The sequence below is a fragment of the Pogoniulus pusillus genome, chromosome Z, assembly GCF_015220805.1.
Source record: "Pogoniulus pusillus isolate bPogPus1 chromosome Z, bPogPus1.pri, whole genome shotgun sequence".
Classification (NCBI taxonomy): domain Eukaryota; kingdom Metazoa; phylum Chordata; class Aves; order Piciformes; family Lybiidae; genus Pogoniulus; species Pogoniulus pusillus.
The window spans coordinates 109799797-109823984 of NC_087309.1; the positions used below are offsets into that span (position 1 = coordinate 109799797).

Here is a 24188-nt window from a genome sequence, read left to right on the forward strand (position 1 = left end):
AGTGTCTGTCTTAAGAAAGTTATTATGTAGCTACACAGAAGACAGAAACACATTGTAAAAACACCAGACTGGAGAGGAGACTAAAACTTATTATTTCAATGTTGTCTGAATTGTTATATTTTATATTTACAAAGTTATGCATAGCTGAAGCAGCTTTTGACTGCTGATCTTGGAGAAGCTTATATATTCTCTGTGATCATTCAATACCCTCCAGAGAAATCCCGTAGACCTTAGAAAAAATGCATATAATTTTCATACTTGTCCTTTACCTGTGGTGGTGAGCTGACCCTCCTGAGCTTGTACACATCTAAGCTCTTCAATAGTTTCTTTCAAAGAGTCCCTTTCTGTTCTTAATCTCTGGATAATTGGAAAGAGAATGAGCATCAGACTTGGCACCACTACATATCCTATGCCCAAAGGTACAGCTTTCAACACTCCACAAATAATTTAGCTCAGATCTAGAGATTACTTCAAATTAAGGCATCTCAGTCTATTTTGTAACAGAATAAACATAAATATTATATATTCCACACGAACTGTGTATTTTTTCAGACGAACTGATGCTCTGTATTACACTCATTACGGTACAAATAACAGGGTATAAGCTTAGAAAATTAAGATCTAAGTGACACAAAGTTCTGGTACAAGATAGTAAACAGCACCCACTAGGGTCACTGAGGCATCTTCCTTTTCCCTCCTCACTGAGGTCACTGCCAAATGAAAGGGGAGGGAATTAAGAAACCAAGAAAACAGGATTCAGGAGTAAAAAGCAAATGAGTGCACAGTCAACATAACAATCAAACTGTATTAACTTCATTCTGTTTGTCTCTCAACAGTGAAAATGAGAGAGCATTTCTGTATTTCCTTCCTCCTGTATGTCAACTGGCTTTGCCATTCACCAGCATCCAAGTCATGGAAAAAAAAATTGTTGTTTGAGGTTCAGTCCAAAGACATCTGAAGAGGAGGGCTGTGATACCCTGGACTAGATGATGGGCTCTCCAGTAGCATCAGGCAAATACTCTCCCAATTTGTCACAAGCCACCTTTTGGCAAAAAATGAGCATCTCCACTTAGCATTGAATTTTTGTCCACAAAGTTGCCAAGATTTAAAAAAAAAAAAAAAAAGGAAAAAAAGGGAGAAAATGGCAACTATGTAATGACACAAGTTGTAGGTTTACTCCAAAATCAGACATGTCCAGAGTTGCTAAAAGGTCCAGCACAGACCTTAGTTCTTTCTAGGTGTGGAGTTGTGTCAGTTGACAGCTCCTTGCATTTCATCTTGGTAACAGTTTGATTCACATATACTTTATATTTCAGCCCAAATGGACATAAGACTTGGAATCACTTTGGCAAAGAACATTTTGGTGAGGTATGACAAGAGGCTTCAGCTACATTTCTGAATCCTGCAAGGTGAAATATGGCGCAAGAGTCAGAATGAGATTGTCAGAAAAATCTCAGTGAAGTGCACTGAAAGGAGTTCCAAAAAAACCTACAGGTGATAAATCATTTTTAACATAAATACTACAAAAAAAGCGGTGTCAAACAGAAGAGAATCAAACTCAGCTGCTGAAAACAAAGATTCTGCATTCTGCTACCACTGGTCTGAAAACAACAGGTTGATTAACCAAAAGACAGATTATTTTAATTAATAGAGAAAATGACCTAGTGCTTCACTTGTACATTGCAAAGTGAACTCATCAACTTATCTAAACACTTGTCATAAAACACACCAGAGATAAAATCCTCAGCTACATAGCTAAATATATCAAAAACCACTACCATGCTTCGATGTCATTAACAGTTTCCAAACTAGAACTGGCAAGGCACCACTATACAGCTTGTGATCTGTGGTGGACAACTTTACTGATATATATGTGACAATGAGGAACAGAAACAGTAGGTAAGTTAGCGAACCTCTGATTTAAGGTTGGGATACTTCAGCTGTAATCTGCTTCCATTAGGTACATATCCGTTTGAAAGATTGTGTTGGAAAACATCTGTCCCCCAAAAACGCTATTTGCCAAGGGCTGAACCAGAAAACTGTGTGACAATGGCCTGCAATTCAGATCCTTTGTGCAAGATAAAATGGTCTACCAAGGAATGGGCAAGCCGCAGACACAACCTTACCATTGTCAAACATAATAGAACTAAACAAAACAAAATAAAAACCAAACAACCCAAACCAAAACGCCCAAAACCACCAAACCAAGCTTTGAATAAAAAGCAGGAATGAAAGCCAAAGCACAGCACAAATACAGTTACTATGGGCATCTGAACCTGAATGGCAAGGCAGATGGAGGTGATATCAAGGATAAGCGTGCACAATAGTCTGGAAATGTAACAGAATATGGAAATCAATGACCTGTGTATGGAAAACAACTGAAAACTTTCAGTTCAAGCACCATTCCAGTGCAGAGACTGGAAGTGTTGGAAACAACTGGTCAGGAACATGACTATTGAGGGGAAAGCCTATAGATATCTTGGCTGATGGATAGATGGATTTATACTTAAAAGAAGGCTAAGAAAATGCTAGCTCAAAAGTGCTGTCCTTGCTTTGATATATTTTGAGGCACCTGCATATACATGCCTAAGAAACAAGCCAAAATAACCTAGTGAGAAACAGGAGTGTGCAAAAGAAGTCTGAAGGACCAAGTCTTGGCAGGAGAGGACAGAGCAATTAACCACAGAATCACTAGCAGCACATAACGGAGAAAGAACAGACTGGTATCCATCCTGTCTATTCCACGTTGGCAGTACAAGATAGATCAGCAAGAAGCTGTAATAAAAGGTGAGATTTATCTCAATGAACATATCCCTCTAAGTGACTTCTAAGCCTTTTGCTACAGTAGTCCTGATTCCACAGAAAGAAGCATGCTGACCATACCTCAAAGAACAGTTTTGGAAGAAAAATGCAACAGGACTACAGCTCTAAGATGACACTGCAGAAATCCTATTTTCAAAGGTTTTTTCAGAACATATTATAATTACTATGGATGCTTATCCATGATCCCAAAGAATCTTATATTCAAGTATGAGAAAAATCTTAGGTGAAAATAGACTTCCTGGTTTAAAAAGCTTGCTGTAAATGGCTAGCTGTGATTTACCGTATCTCTGTGTTATCAAGGACAGAAAGTTGCTATCGCTACTACCAAAAAAATAACACCTTGGCACTTACATCTTTTTCTTTTTGGAGGCTGTCTACTTTTTCTTTCAGTCGTTTGCATTCATAATCTAATTTATCAGCTTTCTTGGATTCTTCAGATAACCTGTTTTGTAGTTCAACTGCCTGTGAGGACAAGAATCAATAATTTGTCTACAAATATTAATATTAAACCAAAATACACAAGACAAAGTAGCCAATTACCATGCACCACAAGCCATGTTGTAAACAAGTGAAATAGTTACCTATAAGACAAACTAAAACCTGCTTTCATCAGTTATTCTGTGTTTCGGCAGAAGCAACAGTATTCCAATATTAGGTCTTAGTACAAGGAAAAGAAACAAAAACTGTTACATATTTTTAGTATCTAAAAACAAGAATCTAAGACCAACCATGATTGACAGAAAAAAAACCCAACTATACAGTTCTATGGATCTAAGAGCTTTAGGAAAAGAAGAAAAATCGTCCTGTAGTCTGAGAGGCCTAGGAAAAACAAACAACAACAAAAAAACACCTTCTCAAGGCATATTATCTACACCTTTTGTTAACTCTGTTTCACAAGCATGACTCAGAATTCCACAACAAATGTTTATGCAGTCAGGTAACATTTCTAAGCTGAGATTTTTCCTAATCGTTTTTAATGTGGTAATACAAAGATTGAGCCAAAAGCCCAAAAGTAGTTTCCTTCAGAAGGAAACATTGCTAACAAAGTCACACGTATGATTTTCAACTACATATCAATACAGAACTTTTAATGTTAAATGAGTAGAAACCTAAAAGCTGAGCAGAAACAATTGGTGAAGTCCTGGCGTTTCAAAACTCTTGACCTTTACTAGCAAAGTCTCTTTCCCAGAACATCACTAAAGCTCATGCAGAAAGCATGGAAGCAAGTAAACCAAATAAAGGCTAACCTGAAAATACAACAGCTGAACTCAGCTAAAGACATACAACTTCTTCTGAAGCAATCCGTAAGAAAGCTTTATTATGGTTGTTAGGTTAGAGAGCAAGTGATCAATTTAAACTCTGATGCAAAGCAGTAGCCATGCCTAGATTAAGGTTGCCTAGTGCTTCTAATTGCTTAATATTTTCAGTGTCTGTAGCTATAGCAAAAGAACTCCCAGGCCTACAAATCTGCATGGTCTTAAGCCTTAAGAGAGAAGGGACTTTGCTGCTGTTCTTAAATTAATGGCTGTAAAAACCCCTTAAGCCTGCCATTTCTGAAATTTTAAGATTAAAAATGAAATACATATGAACATATTTCATTTCTCACACGTGACATTGATAATTGAGGCTATCAGAATAACTGCAGGTATTTAAAAAAAGAAAATTAAAGAAAAAAAAACAACACAAAGCAGGCCTTGATTTGTGACTGTGCCCCCACTTGCAAAATAGGTATATTTTCACCTCAAATGAAAACAAATGCATTAATAATTGGAATCACTCATGCAAAGGTAATGGTTTGTTTTGAATGAGGACTTGGGAGTGTATTACAAGATATTACAACATGGTAATGCAGAATATTAGAAAAAAAAAAAAACAAACCCAAAACAAAATGCCATCACATTTACTGAGCTTCATCTGACATGTGGAATGTGCAAAGCAGGAATCTCGCAGCAAAGAAAAGCAAGACAACTTAAAAATATATATATCTCAGAATGCACATGCACAAAGGGGCTGAATTAAAATTACAAAAATAATCCTGGAATCTTCACATTTCAATTCTTCAGGCTGCAACAGAAAGTTTCTTGGAAAATGTTTGTGCTCGATTTCAGAACAGTGAACAAAAACTCTTGAATATATAAATGTTACTACATTTCCCAGGACAAGACACCACCAGTAACCTCATTTCACTGAAACTGCTGTGTAGGTTGAAGATGCAATTTCCTTGCAGGTTACTGTAAGAGTTTGAACCAAGCACTTTCACCTGCACAGCACAGAACTGCTACCTTGCATCATCACAAGTGGGATTGGATCCTTCACACACCAGACAAGACACAAATCACTAGAGGGACACACTAGTGCTCAGCAGTGACAAACATCAGGATCCTTACGCCCATCTTAATTCATATAGCACAGCTTAGGATTCCCAGAAATTGATTTTGTGACAGCTCATGATTTACAGACAGGTCTCAAAAGGCACCCAGCCTTTTGCCACTGAAGGCAAACAAACACATTGTGTGCTCATTTTCAGACACTGTGGTTAGGTGAAGAAACTCCCATAAGACACGTGAAGTTTCTTCCAGTCTCAGCCAGCAGAACAGTTCTATACAATTCAAAAGCTCCTCACACATGAAATGCTCCCCTTGGAACACAAGGAATGATGAAGAAAAGGGGTGCTTTTGCAGCACAAACGATAGGACTGGTCCTTCCATAATCCTTGCTGCTGATGAAGTAAGAATGATCAGATGCAGATGTCAAGGCAACACAACTATACTGCATGCTCAGCTTTTCAATGGAGTGAAATACTTGTTGCCAGTGAGCACGAAACTACTCATATGTGAAAGGCCATTGTTTTCTGTTCTTTCAGCACTATTTTTGTCCAAGTTCTTTTTTCTGCTGGTTCAATTGTTTGGACAGTATTTACAATTAGCCCAGAGAGGCAAAAACTAGTTGTCTTAATAACTAAGACAACACAGAAAGTTAGGGGTCAGAAGGGAGCTCTGGAGATCAGTTAGTCCAACCTCTCTGTGATGCAAGGTTTGCCTAAACCACCTTGCACAACAACATGCCTAGGCAGGTTTTCAAAGTCTCCAGAGAAGGAGACTCCATGACCCTCTCCAGGCTTGTAAGATGGCCAGGTGAATGCAAACAGCTGTGAAGTCTTAGGGACACACCTTGCTCCTGTGCCTGCAATGTTACTAGAGACTGTTTCCACACTTTTATTTTGCCTAAAACGACATATAGGATTCCCTGTGCCATGACCGTTTGAACTTATGAGCAGGAAGAAATACACAGCAGGCACTATTACCTTAGTGAACTACACTCTCTCTGGCCCTGTAACAGGAGTCCCCTGAAGAAATGATGTTAGGTCAATGTAGTGCAATAGAAAAGAGAAGATTAAGCACATCTTCCACTTTTGTAGAAACAGGATCACATGGCACTTTGTTTAGCAAGAGAAACAGATGCCTTTCACTCCACAGAAAGCGCTGGTGAAACATTTTGTACTCTGCTGGGTGAATATTAACAAAGGGATTGATACATGCCCATCTCTCTCCATAACTGGACAAATTTAAATATATCAGACAAACCTTAAAAAAAGAGGTTATTTAATCACAGAAATTACTTACCTCAGTTGTGGCGCATTCCTCATTGCTGCCAGTGGGTATTTTTTTCTGAAAGAGGAGGCTCTAATTCAAGCCCCATTACTGAATATGAATCATGAATAATTTGAGAAAAAAAAAAATCTTAGCATCTGTCGACTGTTTTGAAAGTAAGAAATACTGGATATTGACAAACTAATGCAAACTTGAAATAATGATTAGAACTGCAAGAAAAGGTGACAAAGGTAGCACCTACAAAACATGGAGGTCTTCTAAACACACAGTGCTGTTGGGTCACAATTTCTTTTTGAAACCTTCCAAAGAGAAAGTGTTGAATTGATGATGTATGTCTGTTCTCACCTGTCTCTTGTATGTTTCCAGCTGACTGCGTGCAGCATTGGCCTTCCTCAGCTCTTCTTCCAGACTCACAGTATTCTGCATGTACATTGTATTCTTCTCTTCTAAGAGCTTCACTTGCCGTCGCAAATCACCCAGGTCTTCCAATTTCTTTTTGTATGACTCTACCTGACTTTCTAACTTGGCTACTTTATCAGAAGAATGCCTGCAGGGACAGACTTGTATCAATATTGCACTCTGAAAACTAACAAAATGAAAGGCCTTAATGCTTTCTCAGCATTTTGCATTAATGCAGAAGACATCCTGAGACATCCTGGCAAGAACAAGAAATCTATCATAAACCCCCCTGTTACTTATTTTTTCACTTTCAAATTGTCTGCTTTCCTCCATAACTATTACTCAAACCAAAGAGCTGCTGAAGGTTAACTGTAAGATGCTACCACTCTTCCTAATACAGCCTTCTTATCTGCTTCCAAATTAAAAAAAATAGCTAAAGCACCTTAACTCCCACTCATTTCCTTCCAACTCTAAATCAGTCCTCAGTTCTGTATTTCACATGGGTGAAGAGTAAAATTTCCTGCCTTTCTATTTCTTTTACTGACAGCCAGGAATAAAATCATATTGGGCAGCATATATTTGGTGAAATATAAGCACTGCAACAGCTTTGGGGCCTGATTCATTCAAAAAAACAAAACAAAAAACCCCAAACCAAACAAAAAAAAAATATCCCACCCAACTAACCAAAAACTAAACCAACCAACTCACCCCACCCAAGCAAAGCAGCCCTTCACCAAGCCAACCAACCCAACCCCCAACAGGGTAATTCATAGCATTTAAAGATTTTTTTTAAATCCACCACCAACATAGCAATTTTCCTTGACCCCACCCACATCTCCTCTACTATTACTGTCCCTAGTTTCATTTTAGAACCAACTGATTTACACACTCAATCTCCTAAGAAATCTGGAGAATCCTCCACTGAATTGATGGTCAGATTTGTGGAATGCAGAGGCAAGCTAAATCTCCTTAGTCTCTAATGAAGTGCAGAGCCTCTTTTTGAAGCCAGGCTGCCCACACAAATAGTCCACATAACTGTGCAACCTGATGGGCTTATTCCATATATAACAACAGAGGAGGCAAAGAGAGGCAGCTTTTGAGTAAAGCTGCTAGCAAATTAGAAAAGGTAATACTAAAATAAGCTTTGCTAGAAAGAGTGATGAAAGAGGGCAGTGGAAAATTGTTCTGAGTAATGCATGGCAGCAGGATGTTACAACTGTAGGACTATGTTCCATAATGAAAAAAGCTGCCCCACCCTTATTAACCCCTAGCATCATCAAATCATGACAACTTTAGGTGCCAAAAATGCAAATAAAGCTGTAGCTAAAGTTGTTCATATTAATATTATATGATTAAACAAAAGTACCATCAAAAGTTGGAGCAATCATAGAATCACAGAATCGACCAGGTTGGAAGAGACCTCCAAGATCATCCACTCCAACCTAGCACCCAGCCCTAGCCAGTCAACTAGACCATGGCACTAAGTGCCTCATCCAGTCTTCTCTTGAAGACCTCCAGGGACGGTGCCTCCACCACCTCCCTGGGCAGCCCATTCCAATGGGAAATCACTCTCTCTGCCAACAACTTCCTCCTAACATCCAGCCTATACTTTCCCCAGCAAAACTTGAGACTGTGTCCCCTTGTTCTATTGCTGGTTGCCTGGGAGAAAAGGCCAACCCCCACCTGGCTACAACCTCCCTTCAGGTAGTTGTAGACAGCAATGAGGTCTGCCCTGAGCCTCCTCTTCTCCAGGCTAAACAACCCCAGCTCCCTCAACCTCTCCTCATAGGGTTTGTGTTCCAGGCCCCTCACCAGCTTTGTCACCCTTCTCTGGACATGTTTCAGCACCTCAACATCTCTCTTGAATTGAGGGGCCCAGAACTGGACACAGTACTCAAGGTGTGGCCTGACCAGTGCTGAGTACAATAATGCAGCTGCCAAAGAAAAGAGTCCAGCTCCCTAATAAGAACAGATCCCCAAGTCAAGATGAAAGTAAACAATGATCAGCAGGTCCACGAATGACTTGTCATGACTACAGGATGCTTTACGATTGCTAAGTTTACTAGTAGTTATTGATTAGCTGCATACTAAATAATGCATTTACCTAAGAATTTTATAGTGATCTGCTTACTTCACTGGAGGATCTAAAAGAACCTTTGCATTGAGAAAATGTTAATATTTGATCTTAAAAAACACGTAAGTAAAAGCTAACGAAGATCACGTACATGAATCATATAAATTAGAAATTACTAGTTAAAAATATTAACAGAACAGAGTTCACCTGAGTACATCTATCTCATCCTTCAAAGACTGAGCCTCCTCTGCCAATGTAGTAAGTTCTTCTGTTTGTTGTCTCAATTCAGCAATTTCCTTTTCTAGTTCTTCACAGCGTATTCGGTAGTCATCTTTGGCAGCTTCCAATCTGTAGAAATCAAATAAAGCAGAAAATTACTCTTTTCTTGAGCCTTCCTCCTCCTCCTAGAGAAGAAAAAAACCCATGAAACAGCCTTTTGGCATGGTGAATGGTAGCTCATTGTGTTTATCCAAACATGCTCTTGACTTTTTTGATTCTCCCAATCTGATACCAGTCTGTTTGTTTTTTTGTTTGGAAGGTCACCAGGTAATGTACACTTTCAGTACAGTAATTTTTTAGAAAGGAAGCTATTGAAGAAATTTCTACCCTTCTTCATCTTGAGACATCTTTATTCAAAGACTTCTCATCTGTTCAACTTCTATACACCTTCAACAATATAGATATCATAGAATCAACCAGGTTGCAAGAGACCTCCAAGATCATCCAGGCCAACCTAGCACCCAGCCCAATCCAGTCAACTAGACCATGGCACTAAGTGCCTCATCCAGTCTTTTCTTGAAGATCTCAAGGGAATGTGTCTCCACCACCTCCCTGGGCAGCCCATTCCAATGCCAATCACTCTCTCTGGCAACAACTTCCTCCTAACATCCAGTCTATACCTACCCCAGCACAACTTGAGACTGTGTCCTCTTGTTCTGTTGCTAGTTGCCTGGGACAAGAGGCCACCCCCCACCTGGCTACAATGTTCCTTCAGGTAGTTGTAGACAGCAATGAGGTCATCCCTGAGCCTCCTCTTTTGATCACTGGGCCAACATCAATGGCATGAGCTTCAACAAGGCCAAATGCCAGGTCCTGCACTTGGGTCACAACAACCACAAGAAAAGCTACAGGCCTGGGGCAATGTGGCTAGAAAGCTGCAGGTAGAAAGGGACCTGGGGGTTGTAACAGACAAACAACTGAATATGAGCAAATAGTGTGCCCAGGTGGCCAAGAAACCCAATGGCATCCTGGCTTGGATTAGAAATGCTGTGTCCAGCAGAAGTCAGGAGGAGATTGTCCCTTTGGCCTTGCTTCTGGTGAGGTCACACCTTGAGTATCACATTCAGTTTTGGGCACCTCATTACAATAAGGTTGTGGAGGTGCTGGAGCCAGCACAGAGGAGGGCAAGGAAGCTGTGAAAGGCCTGGAGAATAAATATGATGAAGAGTGACTGAGGGAGCTGGGGATGGTTAGTTTGAAGAAGAGAAGGCTGAGGAGACATCTCATTGCTGTTTACAGCTACCTGAAAGGAGGCTGTGGAGAGGCTGCTGCTGGTCTCTTCTCACAGGCAAACAGTGACAGAACAAGAGGGTATGGCCTCAAGCTGTGATTGGGTAGGTTTAGACTGGACATTAGGGATCTTTTTTTCATGGCAAGAGTGGTCAGGCACTGGAATGTGCTGCCCAGCAAGGTGGCTGAGTCACCAGCCCTGAATATATTTGATGTGGTTGCTCGAGGATATGGTTTCAAGGTGAACTCTGCAGAGTAGGGATAACAGTTGGACTTGGCAATCCTGGGGGTCTTTTCCAACCTGGCTGTGACTCTGTGATACTGACCTGATTGTCGGATATTTTAAATACTGTTTTATTTACTTACAAAGAACCTGTACCTGCCAAGGATCTCTACAGAACCAATGTACACATGTAGTTATCCACCTAGCATGTAAAGAACTCATACCAAGGTTTCTGAAGCAAACAACTTTCACACAGCACAAACAGGAAAAGCTGCATTAAAATGGTGGTGACTCAAGTGAATAACGAGGAGAGGCTGAGGGAGCTGGGATTGTTTAGCCTGGAGAAGAGGAGGCTCAGGGGTGAACTTATTGCTGTCTATAACTGCCTGAGGGGTGGTTGTGGCCAGGAGGAGGTTGCTCTCTTCTCTCAGGTGGCCAGCACCAGAACAAGAGGACACAGCCTCAAGCTACACCAGGGGAAATTTAGGCTCGAAGTGAGGAGAAAGTTCTTCACTGAGAGAGTCATTGGACACTGGAATGGGCTGCCCGGGGAGGTGGTGGAGTCGCCGTCCCTGGAGCTGTTCAAGGCAAGATTGGACGTGGCACTTGGTGCCATGGTCTGGCCTTGAGCTCTGTGGTAAAGTGTTGGACTTGATGATCTGTGAGGTCTCTTCCAACCTTGGTGATACTGTGATAACTAAGAGAATTTATGTCAAAGCATTTTTAAATGAATGTCAGGTGACACAACCTGGAGCATGAAGTCCTACTGTGATTTTGATTTGAAATTAAAAAAAAAAAAAAAAAAAAAATCCAGAAAAGCAGGTATGGGGGAGGGGGAAGAAAGGACAGAGTATTCTAGAATATTCAAGAATCCAGAAAAGAATGAATACAAGAGAACTGGTAGATCTTCTAAACCATATACAGCAGAGATTTGGTCAAAGGAGAAAGAGAGGCAGGACTGGGAGAAAAATTAGTATATCACACTGGACATCAGTTAAGCTGCACACATCAGGTATAGCTTCAGAAGGAACACACACAAATTGACAGCAGACAGCTCCTGCTGCTGTGAAAGAGAAGCACTGAACATTTTTCAAGAAACTGAAAGGAGAGAGTGTGTCCACACACAGGAAAGAGGCTTAGCAAGAGGAAGTGGGGAAACGGCATAAAAGACAAAAAAAGGAAGTTACATGGCAGCTGACACAAGAATTAGAAAACAGCAACCAGAAGAGGGCAGAGAGAGAAGAAAAACTGGCAGTGCAAAGAAATGCTACTTCAGTCACAAATGATAGGGCAAGTGCAGCATAACAGGCTTAAACAACGGCATTTAAGTTTGGCCTCCACAGAAGCTGACTTCCTGATCGAATCTCCCTTATCCTGCACTTCAGGGGCTTTCTTCTCAGCCTGCAGCCTATTTGCCACTGGCCTTGATGTGCAATGGATTGAGGATCCTTTCCTCCAGTGAGCCTATATCAAAGGCCCTCCTCACTAGACTGGAAAGCTTGTTGACAAAGACGTTCTTCACCTTCTCTGAAAGATATATCTTGTCAGCCTCCAGAGGATCAGATTTATCCCCCAGAAGAACAGATTTCTCAGAGTAAGTTCCACAGTTTAGACAGCCAAAGCCCTGTGCAGGACACCAATTCCTCAATCATTTATTGACTTTCTCAATTCTATCAGCGTTTTTAATTCCCTTCCCTTCAACCAGGAAGATCAGTGAAAAGGGCAACTATGATCCCATGTTCTTCACTGCCTCTCCCAGTGCCTCACAGATGAAAAATTCAAGACAAGATGATTAATGTGCACTTGCAGCCCAGAAAATTAACTATTTCCTGGACTGCATGAAAAAAAGTGTGACCAGCAAGATAAGGGAGATGATTCTCCCCCTCTGCCCTGCTTTTGTGAGATTCCACCTGGAGAACTGCACCCAGCTGTGGTGCCTCCTACACAAGAAGGACATTGAACTGTTCAAGAGGGCCCACAGGAAGGCAAAAAGATGAGCAGAGGGCTAAAACACCTTCCTTACAGGCACACACTGAGACAGTTAGGGCTGGAGAAGAGAAGGCTCTAGGGAGACCTACCAGGAGGCTCCTAGTACCTGAAGGGGGCATACAAAAAAGCCTGTAAGGGATTTTTTGCAGGGGCTTGTAGTGATAGGACAAGGGGAAATGGCTTTAAACTGGAAGAGAGTAGATTTCTGCCAAATATTAACAAGAAGTTCTTTACAGGGAGAGTGGTGAGACACTGAAACAGGTTACCCAAGGAAGCTGTGGATGTCCTCTCCAAGGAAGTGTTTAAGGCCAGGTTGGACAAGCTCTTGAGCAACCTGCTCTAGTGGAAGGTGTCCATGCCCACAGCAAGGAGCTTGAAACTATATGATCTTTATGGTCCTTTTCAACCCAGACTTTTCTATGGGCAGGAAAGCAACAGTCAAACTGACCAGGATATTTAAAGATGAGCTGTAATTCCAAGTGTTGAGGAAATGTAAGTGAAGGGCAGAGCTCACGTGAGTATAATCACAAACTTCCAGTTTTCAAAATCTGAGAAGGACACACTTTGCTCTACAATAATACCATCTGTAGTGCTGCCCACAGCAAACTTCAAGCTAGGAATTCCTACACCTGAATAATACAATCAGAATGATTTAGATATAAGAACAGCAGGCTACTTTTGACTTTCACCAATTTGCTAAATCATGGGTGGAACCACTGCACACAATGTCACAGAGTTACACAGAGTAGAGAGTGACACATACATAACAGTTTGGTACTAAGAAATTAATATGCCCTTTTTTTTCCCCACACTGGAACTTGCAAAGAATCATAGAATGGTTCAGGTTGGAAGGGACCTCAAAACTCATCCATTTCCAATCCTCCACCGTAAACAGGGACATCTCCCACTAGAACAGGTCGCTCAGGGCCTCATCCAAACTGGCCTTCAACACCTCCAGACAGGGAGCAGCCACAACCTCCCTGGGCAACCTGTGCCAGTGTCTCACCAATCAGTATATCATAACACATACATCACTAAAAACTTTACTACTGTGGTTATACCACCCACTCACAATTGACAGCAGAACCAGAAGCATGTAAGTGATTTCTGTTACCAGCTGCAAAATTATTTAATCAAGCATAGTTTTGCGACCTGAATGTTTCCTCCTGGAGTTGTTCTAGTTGTGTCTGCAGCTGCAAGTGCCTACGACCTGCTGGGCTGTTGGGATCTTCAATAGAATCAGACTGATTTAAACGTTCCATCAAAATCTGGTTCTCAGCAAGCAAGCTGCTCTTCTCCTCCTGGAGGGCTGCAACCTGTTGTGATAAAAACATGAACTGGAATAACAGACCTATCCAGCAATGAAGAGTATTTTTTATTTTTGTCTGCATACTAAAGTACCAACACAACCCAGAAACTGAAACATACAGGCTTCAATAACCACATTTCACAAGTACATTCACCGGTTACATATTGTAACACTAATAAGTATTCGGTTGCTATGTGATGTAATCAATACATCAAAGCATTGAGGGCAGATGTACCATATATAAAATGCAACTATTTTTACCTGTATTTTGCACAACCAGCTAAAGAACAAGTTTGAGTTACTGTAGAAGGTAACTTCATTATAATAAAGTCTGCATACCTGGCCAAGAAACAGTTCAAACAAGCCCTCCACGGTAAAGCTATTAAAACCTGATTTCCAAAAGATACAGTGCCTATCAATCACACAGAATATCCCAAACTGGTTATCCAAAGGATGATTGTGCCCTTCCCCCCTCTCTCTTTATATATTTATATATATATATATATATATATATATATATATATAAAAATTTTATTTTATTCAGTGGCCAATTGAAAGCAGATCTGAAACAGGACCACAGTCCCAAAGACGACTCACTTTCCACCAGTGTTGTGAAAATAAGGAGTAATGCAAGGACTCAAAGTACTGCAAGTCCAACAGCTTAAGTACAGGTTCATGTACTATTTAATATTATAGAAGGATGAGGGGAAGAGAAAGAATGTGAACATCTCAACAGAAGGAAATGCTTCCATAAGAGTTTAAGTTATCAAATACACGAAAATCAACCAGACATCACTTTCATTAACTCCAACAGTTACTGAACTGCTTGACAAATGCCTTAACTATACTCCAAAGCAGAGCTTCAAGGGCAGTATCTTCTGGGGCTCCTGCTTCCAGACGAGGCACATTAGATTTAAAGTAAGACCTAGTCTAAACCTATACCCAGCAGATACACTACAGCAAGTTCTGGCTGGGATTTAACACTTAACTGAAACAGCCATGACAGCCTAATTTCTTACTAGTTCTCTAACACCACAGTTGAAACCACAGAGCTCTGCCTCTTCCTGACTGAATGAAAAAAAAACTTTTTAGTAGGAACTTTAACACTGGCAACTCAGCTGCTTAGCACAACTGAAGTAAAATCACTACTGTGCCATTCCCCCCTGCCTTTTAAAAACTTAAGTTTTTCCACACTAGATTTCCTGGTTTTATCTGCCTAATACTGAACACATGTCTTTCTCACTTCAAAATTAATGAGTAAAACACAGCAAACCTACCTGCATATCTAACTCATGACATCTTTGGGCAATTTCTTCTTTTGTTGCTAGTGCTTCATTTAATTCTTCTGTAGTTTTCTTCAGCTGTGATAAATAACAAGTTTCATCACTCAGAAATGTCTAGAAATATTCTGCACCACATCACTAATACTACTTTTACATTTAGGTACTACATTAAATTTCTGAAAACTAAGGCAATTCCACTCTTACAAAGAAGTGGAGATCATTTTTGGTTTTTGGTTTTTTTTTTTCAGTTTGTGTGACAGTAAAATATAAACATACCTAAAAGTAATATGTGGTCTTACAAAAACACAGTCTATGAATTGAGAATTTCTGAAGAACTCATCAACTCTGCATTCTGAAAGAATTGTCAATACCACTTTTCTTTACAGGTGTAAACAGTGCATAATTTCGGTTTTCAATCTGCTTTTCAAATACAGAAAGGACCAGAAGGTGGAATACAGGGAATGGACAATTAGGGAAAAATATCTCTAGTCACTGGAAGTTACTCCTACTGCACGACAGGAATACAACTGACAATAGGGAGTGAGAAGCTGACCCTTCTGAAAAAGGGCACTGAACCTTGTAAGCAGTGGGAAATATTCAGATACTTCCCTTTAAAGACCTGAAGTTCTAAAACATGTACCTTGCAGGTTTGAATATGAATGAAGTTAACATAAAAAACACAGCTACAAGAAAACTGGCCTGTTCAAACAGAGGCATGCATTTTACATGCACAGAGATATAGATACTTATTATTCTATAGGATGAATTTTAGATGGGCTTTCTCAAGCACCATCCCTGTAACTTAATCTTTTTTAAGCTTATCTCTCAAGAGTCTGTTGACATACAAAAATTAATTCCACTTGCCAAAATTTACATACTTCTGCAGAGAAAGAATGATGGAGGAAGAAAGGGAGCACCACTGTACTGTACTTCTCAATTAGGGGAACAAAAAAAGGGAAGAGGGCAGTGCTAGCATGAGGGTAACCCAGTGAAAAAAATCCTGGGGTTTGCATTTTCTTTAAACATATCATACAAGGAAGGATTCTTTTTGAAAACTTTGCTTATGTATTGTAACAGAACCCAGGACTGCTGTAAGGATTTTTAAGCCAGAGCTTAGGGTTTTGGGGTTTTTTGTTTGGTTGTTTTTTCAACTGAGTTTGGAAGTAGGAATTGGAATAAAAAAGATTTGATCAAATACTGCAGGTTTTGTTATCCTTTCTGAACACTCAAAGACCCACAGCAGTCCAAAGTTTGGCTGTACTATGCCACACAGCTGAACCTGTTTTACCAAACCGAGTCTATCTCCTTTATATATACAAAATGGGCTAACTCTATTTATAAAAGCACTTAAAACACTGAAATTTACTTTAACATTTAATTTCCCATACAACCATTCCACAGTTAAGAGAAAACAAGACAGACTTCTTTAAATAAACAAAAGTGACAGGCCATTGGTGTGCTGTGATTGAAGATAAAGAAACATCTAGTCTTAGATACCTGCCGATCAAGGTCAACGTAAGCATCATTTCCAACAGAGACCGGAGACTCTTTACTCATCAACTGCAATTAGATTACACTGTGTTAGAAAAAGCAAGGATTTATTTTCAAACTCAAAGCCCAAGCTTCAAAGAAATACCAGGCTGATTTTAAAGTTTAGGAGCTCCGACCTGACTTCATTCCAAAAGTTTTTAACTTCATTTTTATATAGGAAATGTACAGAAACACTTACAGAAAGAAACCTTCAGAACTTATAATATTTAAAGCATAATATATGGAAGATATATATATTTTTTCCCCCCTGAAAATGCACATTCTTTATCTATGATAAAAACCTACAGTACAGTCTGCTTAGCAATTCACTGATGTGACACTGGAATCACGGCAGCTATCAACACCATGCAAGACCTTCCTTTAATTTCTCTCTGCCGTTGGTTCTCATTTTCTGATCACCTTGAAGTTCACACCAACTTCACTGAGGTTGGGGCCACATCTATGCTAACTGTGCAAAACAAAGATGAGTGGTCTGCAACTTACAAATATAAAGTCTATAGAGAGTATTCTTGAAACAAGTATTACTGCATGAGGCACTTAATGCCATGGTTTAGTTAATTAGAAGGGTTAGGTGAGAGGTCGGACTCGATGACCCTAGAGGTCTTTTCCGTCCTGGCTGATTCTGTGTGTGTGTGATTACAATTCCTTGCATAGCAACTTTTTTTTTTTTATTGCAGGAATGGCTGGTAGTGGTTTTACTCTAGAAAATATTACTTAAAGTCCTTTTTTCCTTTCACTTTTCCCCCTCCAAAGAAGCAAGGCCTCCAAATTAACTGATGTTACCAAAAGATAATAATGATTTTACTAGAAGGGAAAAAGCTGTTAGGAAAGTGAATTTTCTTTCAGTAGTAGGCTGATCAACTACAAGGGTAGTTATAATTTAGATCAAGTGTAAAAATCTGTGGCCCAAAGACCTCCTCCCACCAACCTCCAGGAAATACAGGGAAGTAAAACTATTACTGAAAGCTGCAAGACACAAGAAGGAACATGCAACTAGCACTGAAGAATGTTGTAACTAACTGAAAAAGGCAGCGTTTCAGAACCACATTGATGGTTTCTGTCATCCTTTCAAAACACAAAATCTTTTGAGTTCTCTATATGACATGATTCATGGAATTTATCACCAAAAAGGCCTTAACCTAACAAAAATCAGGCCAAGACTTCTTTTCTAATGCCCCCTATCCAGTCTGGTTACTCTCCTCAGAGACAGGGCTTTATTCCTTGCAGAAATCAATGCTTTTGCGTTATCTATCATCAACAAAGTTCCTCTGATACACAGAGCAGAGCTTTTATTTCTGTTTTCCATCCTTTCTGTTTACACCATCGTGTACAAGAGAAAAAAAAAATCTGTTTGACATTAACATCATTCAACTATTTATACATTTATGTTTTGTTTCCTTTTCCCATCTCCTTAATTGGCATTTAGCTGTGCACCACATGCTCTCCTCAGACTTTGACAGTGTTTGTTACTAACTGCTGAACTCCCTCCATTTAGTCTGCATCTTTACAATGACAAACTACTCTGACACGAAACATTCCATGAAGCCCAGATTTTCTGTAACAGCAATTACAAAGTCCCTAGCTGCAGAGCCGTACCCTGAAAAACGAAGTTGCAAGTAGGCAACTTGATCTAGTGTGAGGTGTCTCTGCCCATGGCAGGGGGCTTGGAACTAGATGATCCTTGTGGTGCCTTCCAACCCTGACCGATTCTATGATTCTCTGTGTCTCCTACACTTTCTTATACAGTGGCATCACAACTTGCATTTAATTTAGGGCCATGTTTTCCAAGCTCATCATCATTTTGCATACAAAACAAGAACTTCCAATCCCTCTCAGCTCTGTGATGTTCATATGCATTTCAATTATCCATTTCACTACTGTTTAAATGTTTTGTACAGATGACTAATACAGATAATGCTATTAACCAAATACTGAAATCTTATTCTCCCTACTCTATAGCCCACAACACTACGCACCAAGTTTGGATGCTAAGTAAGCTCCACTCATTAAGCCAATTCTTTCCAACTGCCAGGTTTCAGGGTGCATGTGGCCTGCAAGGCTGTACTCTAGTCTCCCTGCCAGACATTACTCTTCATGGCCACAGCACAACTTTCTCTTCAGAAATCCAGCTTAACAGGCCTGCACAAGACTTGCTGTAAGAGTAACACATGGGCCACACAACCCACTAGAGGCCACTGCGGTGTTACTGCTTTCTGTGGATCACTGTAAAGGCATACAGAAGGCAGTAATATAATCCTCTTATAATTCAGTGGGGTTTGCCATCTCTCCCAGAAATTCCTATCCTTAAGAATCCTTTGGAAATGTCAAGAAACAAGTACATTGGCTGGAGAAGAATGAGGTGACGAATACACATTGTGGGGTGTAGTGAGAATGTTACAGAGAGATTGTGAACTTAACTCTATGGAGTGCATCAAGAATGTCATGGGAAGTGTGTGTGATGCACTGAGGGCAAGAAGCACAAACACATATGCAAATGTCTGACTCAATGCAACAAGATGCAGTATTTCGGCTTTATGATATGGTGGAATGCTGAAGAAGAAATCTAAGTGACTGTGTTGTGTCAAGTAGCATAACCAGATAAGGAACAGGAATGAGTTTGCCAGATTATGCAGAAGGAATTCAACTTCTGATCATCGATCATTAATAAACTGAAACCAAGAAGTGGGATGACAAGGGAGAATTAAAATGCTTCCATCTTTTCCCTACACATCTGCCCACACACCAGAGAGGTATGTATATATATATATAAAAGCAAATGTCTTCACTATTCTCTGCTTCTGCATACAGACTGGGTGGCAAATGGCTGAGAGCAGCGCTAAGGAAAAGTACCTGGTGATCTGGGCAGATGAAAAGCTCAACATGAGCCTGCAGCATGAGTGCAGTCCAAAGAGCAACCGTGTGCTAGGCTGCAGCAAGAACAGTGTGGCCAGCAGGGCAAGGGAGAGGATTCTGCCCCTTTACTCTGCTCTTGTCAGACACCACCTCCAGGTTCTGGAGCCCCTAACACAAGGAGGGCATCGAGCTGTTAGAGCAAGTCCAGAGGAGGCCATAAAGATGCTCAGAGGGATGCAGCAGCTCTGCTATGAGGACAGGCTATGAGAGTTGGGGCTCTGCAGCCTGGAGAAGAGAAGGCTTTGAGGGGACCTTGGAGTGGCCTTCCAGGATCTGAAGTGGGCTACAGGAGAGAGACTATTGACAAGGTCTTGTAATGACAGGACAAAGAGTAATGGGTTTAAACTGGCAGAGGGGAGATTTAAACTGGATGTTAGGAAAGGGTTCTTTACAGTGAGAGTGGTGAGACACTGGCAGAGGTTGCCCAGGGAAGTTGTGGCCGCTCCCTCCAAGGAGGTGTCCAAGGCCAGGCTGGATGAGGTCTTGAGTGACCTGTTCTAGTGGGAGATGTCCCTGCCTATGTCAAGGGGTTGGAACTGGATGATCTTTGAGGTCCCTTCCAACTTAAACCATTCTATGATTCTATGGCCTTTATCCAGGTTCTTGCTGTTACCAGGGAGAAAACCTTTACCATAAACAGCACAGCCAAAAGAGTAAAAGCCCACTCAAGTATCCAAACAGCTTTCTTCAGTAACACTTCCAAAGAAAGTCAAGAGAAGTTTTTCTGAAAGCTGTGGCAATTCAAAATACACACTACACCCCCCAGCCACCTAAAAAAAAATAGAAGTAACAGGCTTGCCAAGTTTACTCCATTCTTCACTCCTCAATCAGCATCCTCTGCCACTACTGAAGTTTAGAGCTTCAAAGTGCTCATTTCATCAGTTACCTGCTCAGTGGCACATTACCTCTTTCTGCACTACTACCAATCAGATTGTACTAGTAAGTCACTAATTTTTAAAGCATATTTCCTTACTGATTTCTGCTATGTGTCTCCTTTACTTAATGTGGAAGTTTGGGAGTTACCCATCTCCCCACACTTAAGAAAATCACCCAGACTAGACTCAGCTGGCTGAAAGTTAAGGAATGCAGCTATATTTACAGCTTAACACAAATACAAGCATATATATACAAATGTATATTATATACAAGTTAAAAGTAAAACAGAAACACAATACCCCTCCAGAAGCAATCAGAGTCCCTAGGAAGCTCCTGAAGCAAACCCCCTTCCCTGCCCTCTTTCCCTCCCTTCAGAAATAATCAGATCAACCCACGCATATCTCCTGTGATAAATCTGGAGATTTGAGGTCAGATGTCAAGATGACAACAAAGAGGTTAGAGGAAAAAGGGTTAGGTGGATCAGACAGTTAAGGCAGAGACAGCCACAGAGAAGACTGTCAGAAAGAAGGCACAGCCCAAAATGAAGAGCTGAGCACTGTGTGTGAAGTGTCTGTCTTATCTCTATTTTGACTAGTTGCATTTCTCAGCAGAATGGGTGATACAGGGCACATGTTGGTTTTCTTCTTTCTTTACAGACCTAAGGCTTTAATTTCTCTCAGTAATATATTCAATTTATTCTCAAACCAGCACAATAAACCCCTCTTTATCGCTCAGTGTTCTGCTGAGAACTAATCTAAACCAATGTTTACAATAATGAATATCATGAGTTCAGTTTACACTTTGTTCTGGCTATCTTGGATGTAAGTGATTCAAAAGCTCAGAAAACAGCAGTTTGTCTCCTCACAGATGAGATGACAACAATGACTCCCAGGTGATGCTGGGCTTGTGCTCACGGACTATAGATTCTCGTAGATTCTGTATTACTGGATACTGACAGTACTTAGAACAGACAACTCCTAACAGCTTGTATTATACGCTCTGAATTTAAACTCTCTCAGCTAAAGTAAAATTTTTCAGGGGAATACACTGGATTTCACCATTCTCCTGCATTACCCAGTAGGTATGACCAGGACCTTCAGCAGAAACCATTCCTCAGACAGGTTTCCCTTCACCCAGTGGAGAAAACACCCAAACAGTTTTCCCTAACAGATTCTTTTCACGTACAACAGGAACTTTATCACCTGTTTATCACCTGGTCTACTGTCTGGACCAAGTCTGTTTGTGCAGGTCCTGCTCTGTTTACTGAACCCCTACTATTTACCAACCAGGTAGCTTGTCCTAAATGTTTGTCCCAGTTTTTCAGAGTTCCACCCCCCATGGCTTTGAGGGTGGTTTTCAGCAAACCATTGTAGTGCTCAATCTTCCCTGAAGCTGGTGCATAGTAGGGTATGTGGTAGATCCACTCAATGCTGTGCTCTATGGCCCAGTTTGTCACAAGATTGTTCTTGAAATGAGTGCCATTGTCTGCCTTGATTATCTCTAGAGTTCCATGTCTCCACATGATTTGTCTTTCCAAGCCAAGATTGGTGTTAGATGCAGTAGCATGTGGAACTGGATAGGTTTTTCCAGCCCTCCAGTGCTTGCCTCTACCACCTTTAGCACATACTGCTTGCCAGAATGAGATAAAGTGTAGTCATAGTTTTTATAGCAGAGACTATGGCAGAATGTGACAAGCTGTCCTCTATCTGCCTGAGCTGGTCAGTGAAATCACCAACAGTGAGAGGTCTTTCATTACCACTCCTTGACAGAAATCTGCTAGCCAAGATGTTAGTATAAGATGAAGGAGCAAGCTTAATAAGCCTCTTTGTGAGACCTGTTCCAAGAGGAATGTCATCAGGCTCATGGGTGCCATGATCTCCATAGAGCACTTCCTTCACAGCAAACTCCTTCAGAAGCTTAATTCCCTGCTCAGCTGCGTTACACTTCTTAGCTGCCTATGGCAAATCATCTTGGGAAGGATATCTCATAGCCACAGCTAACAAGAGGAGTGTCCACAAGCTAACTTTAGCAAGAGGACTTGCCAGGTATTTGTCCACTCCACTCTCCTTTGTGAGTGACCCTAGCTGCTTGGCAAACTACCTGTAGAGCATTTGCACCAATAGGAAGGCATGTCATCAGCCAGCTTAGGATTGCCTCTCCTGATTGCCTTGCATATTCATTTCTAGCATCCCTGATCTCTTTGAGGGGATCACTGGGATCTTGGACACCATCCTCTACCTCTGGTTGTCCTGATTGTCCTTGGCCTAGAAACAGAACTTTCCTAAGAGCACTCAAACTCCTCAGAGCCATCCTCTTTCTTGGCAGCCAATCTCACAAAGCTTTTCTTGTCAGAGTATTGAGACCCGAGTACACTGGCAGCTGTCCCTTCTTTCAGGAGCTGGCTACAGATCAGCATAAATTTTGCCCACCTTTGAAATTCTGCAGCACTGGAAATGGTTTTCAGAAAAACAAAACAAAGCACCAAACAGACAAAGCCTAAAACCCCCAAAGCAACAAAATAATTGCCTCCAAAAAAATCAAGCAATTGTCCTTCCCTAGAGGCCTAAGGCAAGTTTACTCACAAGCTGCCTACAGTGAAAAGGCAAGCAATTAGCATTTACTTCTTTGCCATTTTTCTGGTTTCTTCTGCACACAGAATGAATACTTGAGGTGGAAGAAGTATTTTTTCAAATAATCAAAACCATCACTAAAAATAAAAAAGATTTCATTCTGTGGTGAAGAGCTCATTTTGGGTTTTAAATGGTACCAAATCTGAACAACATGAAAATTTTTGTAGAAATTTTCCTGCTTTTATGAGAGGTGGTTGTGATTCCCTGTTAATCCTACAAATCCATATATTTTCGTGCTCCCAGCTTTGGTATGATGTCTTACAAAAGACTTACAGATCCGGGAATATCATTAAAACCTTTGCTTTTCTAACTGCTTTGCTTGTGAAATGTGATTAAGTTGGGTTGTCATGGACACGAAGATTAGGGAAGGGAGAAAACCATCTCGAAATCTCCATGCATGAATAATGTGAATTTTGAATGCTTTTTTGTTCCCCTACATGACTTGCAGCTGCAGCAGTTGATTGATGATGTTAAAAGTTCAAACATCTGCTTTGTCTGAAAATAGTTCTACAGTTGCTAATATTGTACACACTTAAGTGCCCATGAAACAATGTCAAAATCCAGCTTCTGTATTCAGAAGGTCATTTTTTAGTTATCTTTTTTTTTTAAATGTATTTTTGTGCTTTCAGTTTTTAAGAGTCAAGGCTCTGTATGATACAGTATGGATCTTCTAATGCAGATAGACTTTCCTCTTCCTTTAGTACTGCTTACAGACACAAGGAAATACTTTTTTTTATCATTTCCCAGACATAGAATCCCCACTTTTAATTCAGACATGATGAACCTTTTTATCATTTCCCAGACATAGAATCCCCACTTTTAATTCAGACATGATGAACCATTTTATCATTTCCCAGACATAGAATCCCCACTTTTAATTCAGACAAGATGAAACTTTTTATCAGTTCCCAGATATAGAATCCCCACTTTTAATTCAGACAAGATGAAACTTTTTATCAGTTCCCAGACAGAGAATCCCCACTTTTAATTCAGACAAG

General features: G+C 40.5%; 1 protein-coding gene across 4 annotated transcripts in view; it reads right to left on the minus strand.

Moving 5' to 3' along the window:
• The window catches only part of HOOK3 (hook microtubule tethering protein 3), a 106982-nt gene that overhangs the window by 38428 nt on the left and 44366 nt on the right, over positions 1-24188 (minus strand). For 3 of the 4 annotated variants that reach the window (XM_064140638.1, XM_064140637.1, XM_064140639.1), the window contains exons 7-13: positions 16718-16780; positions 15215-15298; positions 13781-13944; positions 9115-9255; positions 6780-6981; positions 3175-3285; positions 270-357 (exon numbers count right to left, since the gene is read on the minus strand). In XM_064140638.1, the coding sequence (XP_063996708.1) occupies positions 270-357; positions 3175-3285; positions 6780-6981; positions 9115-9255; positions 13781-13944; positions 15215-15298; positions 16718-16780 (853 nt within the window). The remainder of the gene's footprint in view (positions 1-269; positions 358-3174; positions 3286-6779; positions 6982-9114; positions 9256-13780; positions 13945-15214; positions 15299-16717; positions 16781-24188) is intronic. The other variant, XM_064140640.1, reaches the window with a different exon arrangement.